Here is an 11,470-nt window from a genome sequence, read left to right as displayed (position 1 = left end):
GATTCGGTTTATAGGACAGGCAAATCCATAAAGACAGAAAGTAGATTAGTGGTTGCATAGGGCTGGAGGAAAATAGGAGGTGACGGCTGAAGGGTACAGGCTTTCTTTTGGTAATAATGAAAATATTTTAAAATTGATTATGGTGATGGTTGCACACATATGTGAATAACTAAAAACCGATGAATTTTGTATTTTAAATGGGTGGATTTTATGGCCTATGAATTACATCTTATAAAGCTACTTAAATTTTTTTAATATATCTAAGTTTTTTTGAGAGAGAATGCGTGTGTGAGTGGGGGTGGGGCAGAGGGTGAGGGAGAGACAGAATCTTTTTTTTTTTTAAAGATTTATTTATTTATTTATTTGAGAGAGAGAGATAGAGAGCCTGAGAGGGAAGAGGGTTAGAGGGAGAAGCAGACTCCCCGCTGAGCAGGGAGCCCGATGCGGGACTCGATCCCAGGACTCCAGGATCATGACCTGAGCCGAAGGCAGTCGCTTAACCAACGGAGCCACCCAGGTGCCCAAGAGACAGAATCTTAAGCAGACCCCTTGCTCATCGTGGAGCCTGATGTAGGGCTCGACCTCACGACCCTGAGATCACGACCTGAGCCAAAATCAAGAGTCGGATGCCCAACTGACTGACCCACTCAAGCACCTCTAAAGCTATTTACATTTTTAAGAGCATATTCTTCTTAAAAAAAAAAACAAAACACCAAAAACACAAAACCCACATATTTCTGGGTCCCAACCCGAGAGTTTCCAATTCAGTACATCTAGGTTGGGGCCTTAAGAATTTGCATTTTCTTTTTTTTTTTTTTTAAGATTTTATTTATTTATTTGAGAAAGAGAGAATGAGAGACAGAGAGCACGAGAGGGAAGAGGGTCAGAGGGAGAAGGAGACTCCCCACTGAGCAGGGAGCCCGATGTGGGACTCAATCCCAGGACTCCAGGACCATGACCTGAGCCGAAGGCAGTCGCTTAACCGACTGAGCCACCCAGGCGCCCAAGAATTTGCATTTCTAACACATTTCCAGGTAATGCTGATGCTGGTGGTCACACATTGAGAACCACTCATCTGCAATATTGGTCTTAGATTCACTGACTGATAAAATCCAGGAGGGCTCTGTCACCTCCTCTGGATATCTGGAGATCTGTATTTTTTTTTCCTGCTTTCTCTCTCTCTTTTTTTTTAATACTGGGTTGGTCCAACTCAGCATGAGGAAGTGATGTCTTCTGACAGAGACCTGTGCCTTCACAGGCTCAAGAATCTGTTGTATGGGTTGCAGACACCCAATGCAAGGTGCGCCTCTGAATGCAGGCCTCGCGCATTCAGATGTTGGCAGGTGACTCTCTCAGGGAGTTGACGGGATCATTTCATGGTATTTTGATGTGACTGGCTTGGACAGGAAAAATATCACAGTTCTTTCGGAAACTGGTCATCCCTCATTATTTGGAGTTTACATTCTTCTGTTGAAAGTGCATTAGATATATTGTATCAAAATCCTTAATACCATTATAATATGCATACCTGTTATCCCTCAACTTCACTTCTACAAACTTATTCTAAAGGATATAGTAACAGATGTGTGCAAAGATTTAATCGTAAGGACGCTCATCATAAATCTGTTTAAAAGCAAAAATTTAGAAACTACTTAAATGTTCAATCGTAAGAGATTAGACTATATAAAATATGCTGCATCTGCTATGTGTCATTTTTAAAATAAACTTTTCATTTAAAACTTTTTCATCATTAAAAAGACTTACAGAGTAATTGTGAAGCTAGAACAGAGCTCCCATAGGCTCTGCTCCCAGTTCCCCTGTTTTTAATATCTTAACATGATTATGGTACATTTCTCACAATTAATGAACCAATACTGATAAATTATTATTTACTAAACTCCATTCTTTATTCAGATTTCCTTAGTCTTTATCTAATGTCATATTTCTGTTCCAGGGTCCCATCCAGGACACCACACTATATTTTGTTAGCATGTCTCCTACTTAAGCTCCTGCTGTAAGCATTTCTCAGACTTCCCTTTTTCAGTGACCTTGAGAGTTTTGAGAAGCACTGGTCAGCTGTGCTGTAGAATGCGTCTCAACGTGGATCTGTCTGACGTCTCTTCTCATGATCAGATTGAGGTTATGCATTTAGGGGAGGCAGCATGCCATCCGCATATCATGGAATCCTGAGTGTGCACTGTCAACCGTCGCAGGCCGCTGTTGCTAAGGACTTGGCCACCTGGCTGAGGTGGTGTTTGTCAGGTTTTTGCTGTGAAGTTACTCCCTTTGTTCTCCCCTTTCTTTTCATACCGTCCTCTTCGGAAGAAAGTCACTGTACATGGCCCACCTCCTTGAGGGCAGAGTATCTATGGAAGTTATTTGGGATTCTTCTACATGGGAGATTTGTCTCTTCTCCCACATTTATTTATTTCGTCATTTATTTAGGTCAGCATGGACTTATGGATCCTTATATATATATATTGGGTTATAATTCAGTCCTACTTCATTTATTTTGTTGCTCAATCTTTCTTCACTCTGGCCATTGAGAGAGCTTTCAGTTGGCTCCCATACGCCCTTTTGGCATACCACTGCATTGTGAGCTTTTTCTTTTTGAGCATTTTCTTACTTTCTGGCATGACAAAGTGCAAAGGCAATTCAGTGGAGGAAAAAACAGTCTTTTTGACAAATGATGTTGGATCAACTGGATATCCACATGCCCAAAAAGGAAGTTCAACCTCCATCTTGCACCACAGACAAGGATTAATTCAAAATGCAGTATGAATCTGAGTGGAAAGCCTAAAAATATAAAACTTTTAGAGGAAAACATAGGAGAGAATCTTTGTGACCTTGAGATAAGCAAAGACTTCTTAGATATGACACCAACCCCATGATCAAGAAAAGAAAAAATAAACATCATCAAAATTAAAGGCTCTGCTCTTCAAAAGGTAATCAGGAAGCAAGAGAATGAAAAGACAAGCCACAGGGTGGGAGCAAATATTTGCAAATCACGTATCTGATAAAGGACTTGTGTCCAGATCAGATAAATTTATAAATTTCAAAAAGAAAATAAGCAACCAAATTAAAAAAAAAGGGCAAAATATTTGAAGACACATTTCACCAAAGAAGACATATGGATGCCAAATAAGCATATGAAAAGATGCTCCATGTGGTCAGCCATGAGGGAGATGCGGATTAACGTCACAATGAGATACCACTACATTACCCATTAAAAGGGCTAAAATTAAAAAGACTGATCGTGTCAAGTGTTGGTGAGGGTGTGCGGTAGCTGGGACTCTCACACACTACTGACGACAATGTAAAATGACACAGCCCGTTTGAAAGACCACCTGGTGAGTTTCTTAAAAAGTTAAATATACAACTACCACCTGAGACAGCTGTTTACCCAAGAGACATGAAAACACGGGACCACATGCACAGACTTGTAAACTTCCTGGCGGTTTTATCTGTAATTGCCAAGAGTGGCTGTTTTCCGCCTGTTGGTTAATGGTAAAGGGATAAACTGCGGTATGATCCACACAATGGATTACTCCTCACCAATACTATGCACTGCAACACGGATGCATCGCAAGATCGTGCTGAGCTCCAGGAGCCAGACAAAAATGAGTGCATACTGTACGACCCTATTTATATTCGGTTCTAGCAAATGCAAACCAATCCACAGTGATTCAGAAAGTATCAGTGGCTGGCTGGGAAACGGGGAGGGGAGGGCAACACGAGGAGACTTTTAGGGCCTATCTATGGGTATATGGTCCCGATCCACTATGCACAGGTAGGGGTATGTGCACAGGTCCGTATTTCTCAAACCGTGCACTTTAAACGTGACGTTGATTCCGTATCAGTTGTACCTCGAAGTATGAAGGACTGCGAAGGCGGGCAGGACAGACAGACTGCAGATACGACTCTTTCAAGGAGCTCCATATATCAAAGAGAGAAATGGCGCTGTGGCTGGGAAGGGATGGTTTTGGTTGAAGATGGGAGACCCCCCCAGCACGTCTGCTCACGGATGCGAAGAGCCCAGGCGGGAGGGAAAAGTGACAGTACTGAGGAGCGCGGACACACGAGCAGCAGTGACATCCGTGAGGAGGCAGGGGGTGGGCCCAGGCGGGAGCGCGGCCAGTCCCTCCCCGGCGGCCGGAGGGAAGGCACGGGGCCCGCCAGGCACTGGGTGGGGCGCGGCCGTTTGGGGACGGTCTCGGGACTGTTTCTACTTTCAGTAAAATCGGAAGTAAGGTCATTGGCCAAGACGAAGGAGGAGGAGAAGTTTCGGAGATACGACAGGAAGAGGGGAGAGCAGGAGAGACAGACAGACAGACAAGCTAGGATAGCCGCACCCGCAGGCCGGCGGAGGCCAGCGCTCCTGAATTTTCTAGCGGCTCCAGACCACAGGATGGGCAGTTCTCTTCACCCGCCTCCCGCCGCCGAGGGGCTGCTAACGCGCCTGGGGAGCAGCCCCTGCCCTCAGACTGCAGACCCCCGGAGAGCGGGCTGGCCCTCAGCACGGTGGCCCCCGCCTGCCCTCCTGACCCCGCGCCGGCTGGCTGGGCCACGCTCCTGCCTACCGACAGCGTCTTCCGGGCTGCGGCGCCCGCGGGCCAGCCTCGCTGGGCGCCGAGTCCCTGGAGCCGCGGCCGGCCCACGGTACGCGCGGAAGGCACGGCGTCTCCCCTTCTCCCGCCCAAAGCTTCCGTCTGTTGACGCCCGCCCCGCATCCCCGCGCCAATTTCTCCCGTTGGCCCCTACGCTTCTCCACCTTGCTCCGTGTCCCAGGTGCCTGCCACGGTTACCTCTAGGGCAGCTTGCTTTTTTGGCTTGAGAGGCAAGAGCGGGGTCCCGGGATTTGTTCTCTGGCTGGTTCCCCGGGGTCACCTGCGGCTGGCTGCCTGTGAAGGTCACGCCCCGGCTGTCTCTCCTTCCCGCCTCTCCCCTCATTCCTTCAGGGTGAGCCATGGGAACACTTCTGTGGCTAGCCGCAGGTATGATTTCCTCACACCCTGCCCTGGCCCGGGTAAATAATCCGCTTATTAAATCCCTTTAGAACAATGCTAATTTGTGTGCACCATCTGTTGCCTGCTGGGACTCCGACAGAACCCTATCTGTGAATAATGATTTTAATAACTCTCCAAATTCCATTAGTGCCTTGCTACTCAAATGTGACCAAGGGCCAACGACGCACCGTCACCTGGAGCCTGTAAGGAAGGGAGACTCTTCGGGCCCTGTCTCGGAGCTGCGCATCAGGATTAGCTCTTTGACTGCCGTGCACACTGAAGTCTACGCAGCAGGCCATGCGAGGACTCTGGGAGTTTACTGAAGCTCTTCTGGGTACAGAAACCCCAGAGACTCACTCAGACTGGTTGAGGCAGTGGAGTCTCCCACCTCAGGAAGTGAAGAAGACGGACTTGCACAGGAATCTAATGGGACCGAGAAGAGAGTAAAGCCTCACGGAGACAAGCCTTGGGAGGGTCCGTGTGGATGTCAGACCTCGGCAAGCCGGGTCTGCAGGTCTTCACTGCTCTGGCCCAGAGCCCCTCCTTCCCGTGGATCTGCCTCACGCTCGGCGACCAGCCGGCTCCCTCAGCATGTACGCTTCCTATTTTTGCCAGCGCTCTCGTTCACTCATAGCTGTACCTCCCTCCCTCCTAATCTGGGCTCACTTTCCGCCCATCATGCTCCCTGGTCTGTCTCCTAACCTCATCCTGCGGACTACCTAAATTTCAGTTTCTGAGAGTAAGGACATTATTTACCCAACTTATCCCTGTTTGGACAGAGCTTTTTGTACCAGCCGCTCTCGCGGGCTCATGGCTAGCCTTTGGGTTGGCTGCCAACTCCTGATTCAGCAGGCACGGGGCATTATATAAAGCATGTCGGCCCTGGGCTATCTGATCAGCAGGGGCCGGCGAAGAAAAATCACACCGTGATCACACTTCTGGCTAAAATGGTCTCAAAGGATGTGAAACAAGGTTTCCAAATATTGGTTGCAGGCTCCTTCTCCTCCACCTGCATCACCACCTCCCATCCCTGCTTCCTCCCCACACCTCCCCAGAACATCTGCATCCCCTGGCAGACTCTGACAGGCATGGAGATGACTTTTCACGTTCAGGGTATTTCAAATGTTGTATAACAAAATTAATTACATTTAATTAAACTTACCCATTTTTTATAGCTCCAAACAAATCTAAAATGCCATGTTAAGCTTATGAGATGGCAGTCCTCCAAAGGATTCTGCTGCTGGGTGTATCTGCTCTAAGAGACGCATGCAATTTGAGGGATCATCTTACACGAGTGGGTCTGACAGACGGCCTCTTGGCCTCAGCGAAGCATCAGGCAAGAAATGAGTCTCTGGGTCCTAGGCCATGTCACCACCCATGTCCTCCCCACTTCCTGAACTCCAACCACTCTCTCACACACAAAGTCATCTTCCTTTTTCCACCTCTTTTCATAATGCACGAAAATGATGAACTTGCTTTTCTCCCCCTCCACTCTATGGTTTGTATTTCTCACAAGTACAGAGGCTGGCATATGGTAGTTGCTGAATTTATTAACATTTATTGAATGGATGAATGTTCTTGCTCATTGGTTCTGTGTTTCTTTTTTTTCTGTGAAAAGCCCCCAAGTTTCACTGGGTTTCTTGCTCCCCAAGATTTAGAGGGCACATGGTGGCTACAGGTCTGTGTGACATGTCCTGTAATCACCTTGCACCCAGACTGAAGCAGTATCATCTCTCTGGTCCATGTTGGTCTCAAGGTTAGTGGGCCGATGGCCACACCAATGCACCTTAAAGTCTCTGCTTCTAACAGGCACACGGCCACTTCCACCACATTCCACGTGGGCTAACGTTAAGTCACACAGCCAGGCCCACGAGGAGTGTAAGGGGAAAATGACGCTTTTCCAAAGGGGGGGGGGGTGCAGTGAATATTTGCTGAAAAATAACACCATACAAGAAAACTGAGCAAAATCTATCATGCGCTGTTTACTTGAGTTTTCTACCAATACGGTTCTGATATCTTAATTCGTTTTCAAAACCAGCAAACTAAAATCCCTATAATGTATATATTCGTCAGGATCTACTCAGTTCCAGGGACAGAGTACAACTCAAACTAGTTTATGAACTAAAGGCCTGGCAATATACTCATTCAGTGTTTACAGTACGGAGTAGTAAAACTGCCCTACTTCCTCATTTGGTTCAGAACAAACAAAATCCAAAACTGCACGGAGTGAATTCAATGGTAAACCTTCAGTTTACATACTCTTAGACCCTCCTGTCCTTTGGAGAAGGTCAAGGCCAAGAGATCCTGTACCAGAATCTTCAACACCTTCCCACGTTGTACCCTAAGTCCCTTTCCCACCTACAGTCATTCTGCCCCATAATAGCCATTTTATCCAGTTCTGATTTCATCACACTATATCATTCCTACCGGAGGCGACAATGCAATGTACTACAACACACCTTTTAACAAACTGTCTCGGGCTATTCCTGTTTATTCATTAACTCCATACGCACGTCCTGAGAATCCAGTACGGGGCAGGAGCTGTATTTGGCTCTGGGGGGTACACAGGATGGATAAGCACGGTCTAGAAACTTGTCACGTAACAGGGGCAACAGGCTTATAAACAACGTCTGGAACAGTGCACGATAAGCACCAGAGCAGAAGTAAGAAACAGTTAGGAAGAAACACGCTCAGCTCAGTGCTATGCAGAGAATTCTGGCCACCGTGGAAGGCTCGGCTAGAGAAATGAGAAACAGGAGGCTGGAGCACCACGACCAGCTAGGAGGTCACTGGTGTGATCTGAGCGCCTCAGGAGGAGAATCTGAACTCTGACTGAAGACAGAAGCTGGGAAGATGAGGGAACAAACCATGTAGAAGAGTCGTATGAAGAAGAATCAACAGAACCAGCACAGGGAAGGGTGGTCAAGGGAGAGGCTGAGAGTCGTGGAGTTTCCCGATGTCGCCCACGAGGGATGGATGCCAATTGCACAACAGACAATATGGACTCTGGCTGAGTTGGAAGTGTTTTGGGGATATCCAGGTGGGCCATTCCCTCCCTTGGATTCATGTGTGATTTGGACCAGTTCTTGAAAATTACTTGTGTCTGCACACGGAGCGGGAAGGAGCCAAGGGAGAGAACAGTGAAAGGATGATAACTATATGGTAAAACCAGCACATGCCAAGGCCCAGATTTCTTTCCCCACAAAAAATCTGACAGTTATTTGTAACCAAAAACAGGCCCTTGCTTGATCTGCTTCTTACTCATTATGAGGAGCTGGCTCTGGGTGGGGCTCTGCAGTGTGAGCTGAACACGGCTCTTACAGAAGACCTACAGCCTGCTGGATGCTCACTGAGGGACTGGCTTTGGATCACAGTCTTCAGATTCAGGACTTCTACAGATTTCAAAAATGGCTATGAAATCTATAAGTTAACCGGTATCTTTAGGAAGGCTAATTTCAGAATATGAAAAACTCACTGTCAGGAATTGGCCAAGCATTTTACTCTCAGGAACCTTCCCCCAAGAGTGCGCTCATATTATTGAACACAATGAAAACATTAATACTTTATAGGAAATATGTTTATTATTGATCGTCGCAATTCAAAAATACTCTTTTCTCAGGGCTGGTCCATCATCCTCTGCCTCTTTAGAGATATTAAATACATCAAAACTGTGAGCAATTTTGTTTTACAGTACATAGAAATTTCTGTGTAGTAAGCAAGAGAGGAATTTCTAACAATGAAACAAGGTCTCCAGAAGTTGCCAGTAAAACAAAGGAAGCGTCTCCAATGACAAGACCTAGGAACTCATGGGTAAAATCTAACAGAACACATGCTGGAAAATGGGATCAAGAAATTATATAATCCACCTGCACTCTGAGTTTGCTCTGGGATAGTGCAAGCATGTCCTGTGAAAGAAGCTTAGAGACTGAATCACTCCAGTCTGAAGGAAAGGTCCTCCGGGCGTGGGACTCATGTCACCTAAGTGTTCCGAAGCCACTTGTTTTTCCAACTTCTTGTCCTCATGACCAGAGGTTTCAGTTCGGAGAAGAGCACGGAGTATCTAGCTTTGACTTTTGAGAAGATGTAACACCAGCTCTTCATCCTCTGCTAAAGACAGGCCTGTATCCAAGGGCTCTAAGGCCTCCCACTTGGCCTTCTTTCTGTTACGACTAGTGGGTCCCACGTCTTCCACTTCACGGTTGTTCCTTTTCTTCATTCCCTGCTTCTTCTTGGTATCACTGGTGGGAACAAATCCAATGATTTACTTGATAAATAACTAAATCCATTATGAAATCAAACACTTCAAATAGGACAAAACTACCAAAAACAGATAGTTGGTAAAGTGATACTGTTATTCAAGAGAGAAAGAAACTGTAACAACATCAGGATATCTGTGTCCTAAGTCCCTTCCCATTAACAGATGGGGGGAGAGGGCCTATTATGCACCAGGCCACTGTGTGGAGTACTTTGTACACAAGGTCTCGTCCAATCCTCACAATCTTAGGGAGCTATGGGTATATTATCCACAGTTTGGGGACACTGATGGCCTGTAGACTGGCTGCAATCTGTGCTTGTCCTACCACATCAACCGCCACTATTTAAAGTTAGGTTATCCTTTAGGTAGCAGTCTGTAGGCTCACAGGTATCAGGACACCAGACACTAATACCTGTTTTTTAAGCTGTGATATAAAGATCATGAGTAAAACAGAACCTCAAATATTGAATTATTTAAGACATCAAATAAACGTCCCCCATTTAAAATCTGCATCTAAGACCCACATATAGTCTTGGAAAAACAAACATTATTGCAGTATTCTACTCTCACTACTTTTATTTAAAATAGTAATGGAAGTACTAGTTGCTGCAATCAAACAAGAAAAAAAAAAAAAGGCATCCAGATTGGAAGGAAGAAGTAAAACTGTCACTATTTCCAGACATGATATTATATATGGAAAACCCTAAAGACTTCACCAAAAAACTACTGGAAATAAATGAATTCAGTTAAGTTGCAGAACACAAAATCAATGTACAGTAATCTAATGCATTTCCATATTGGAGTAGCAGAAAGAGAAATTAAGAAAACAATCCCATTTACTATTGCACCAAAAAAAAAAAAAAAAAAATCAAATACCTAGGAATAAATTTAATCGAAGAGGCAAGAGACCTGTATCTTGAAAACTATAAGACATCAATGAAAGAAATTTGAAGATGACAAAAATGGAAAGATATTCTATGCTCACTGACTGTAAGAGTTAGTATTATTAAAATGTCCTACTATCCAAAGCAATCTACAGATTCAATGCAATCCCTATCAATATTCCAATGGCATTTTTCACAGAACTAGAACAAATAATCCTAAAATTTCTATAGAACCACAAAAGACCCCAAATGTCCAAAGCAATCTTGTAAAGAACAAAGCTGGAGGTATCCATAATTCCAAATTTCAAAATAAACTACAAAGCTATAGTACTCACAAAGCTATAATACTCAAAACAGATGGTACTGGCACAAAAACAGACACACAGATCAGTATCACAGGATAGAGAGCCCAAAATAAACCCAAGTTTACACGGTTAATTAATCTGCAACAAAGGAGGCAGGAATAAACAATGATTAAAAGACAGTCTCCTCAATCAATGGTGCTGAGAAAACTGGACAGTTACATGCGATAGAAGGAAACTGGACCACTTTTTTACACCATACACAAAAATAAACTCAAAATGGATTAAAGACCAAATGTGAGACCTGAACAATAAAACTCCTTAAAGAAAATATAGGCAGTGATTGCTGGGACACTGGCAACATTTTTCTAAAAATGTCTCCTCAGGCAAGGGAAACAAAAGCCAAAATAAATTACTGGGACTACATCAAACCAAAATTCTTTTGCAGTGAAGGAAACCATCAACAAAACAATAGGTGACCTGCTTAATGAGAAAAGATATTTGCAAATGACGTATCTGATAAGTAGTTAAAATCCAAAATATATAAAGAACTTCTACAACACAACACGAAAAAAGCCAAACAGTCCAATTTAAGAATGGGCACAGGACCTGAATAGACATCTTTCCAAAAAAGACATATAGATGGTGAAAAGGCAAATGAAAAGATGTTCAACATCACTAATTATGAGGGAAATGCAAGTATCAGAATGGCTAGTATCAAAAAGATAAGAAATAACAAGTGTTGGTGAGGATGTGGAGAAAAAGGAACCCTTGTGCACTGTTGGTGGGAATGCAAATTGGTGCAGCCACTGTGGAAAACAGTATGGAGGTTCCTCAAAAAATTAAAATAGAAAAATCATATGATCCAGTAATTTCACTACTGGGTATTTACCCTAAGAAAATGAAAACACTAATTCAAAGAGATATATGCACCTCTATGTTCACTGCAGCATTATTCACAATAACCAAAATACGGAAGCAACCTAACTGACCCTTGACAGATGAATGGATAAAAAAGATGAA

The 11,470-nt window shown here is 44.5% G+C and overlaps 1 protein-coding gene across 1 annotated transcript in view; it reads right to left on the bottom strand.

Annotated features, from left to right (window-relative positions):
• Positions 1-8,565: 8,565 nt before the first annotated feature.
• DDX10 (DEAD-box helicase 10) overlaps positions 8,566-11,470 on the bottom strand; it is a 269,001-nt gene continuing 266,096 nt past the window's right edge. Inside the window, exon 18 of the mRNA XM_027581129.1 lies at positions 8,566-9,244. Coding sequence (XP_027436930.1) covers positions 9,067-9,244 — 178 coding nt within the window. The 3' untranslated portion in view covers positions 8,566-9,066. The remainder of the gene's footprint in view (positions 9,245-11,470) is intronic.

This window comes from Zalophus californianus, chromosome 11 (assembly GCF_009762305.2).
Source record: "Zalophus californianus isolate mZalCal1 chromosome 11, mZalCal1.pri.v2, whole genome shotgun sequence".
Taxonomy (NCBI): Eukaryota; Metazoa; Chordata; class Mammalia; order Carnivora; family Otariidae; genus Zalophus; species Zalophus californianus.
The sequence above is the reverse complement of the archived record's forward strand: the minus strand, read 5'-3'. Positions and strand labels throughout refer to the sequence as shown.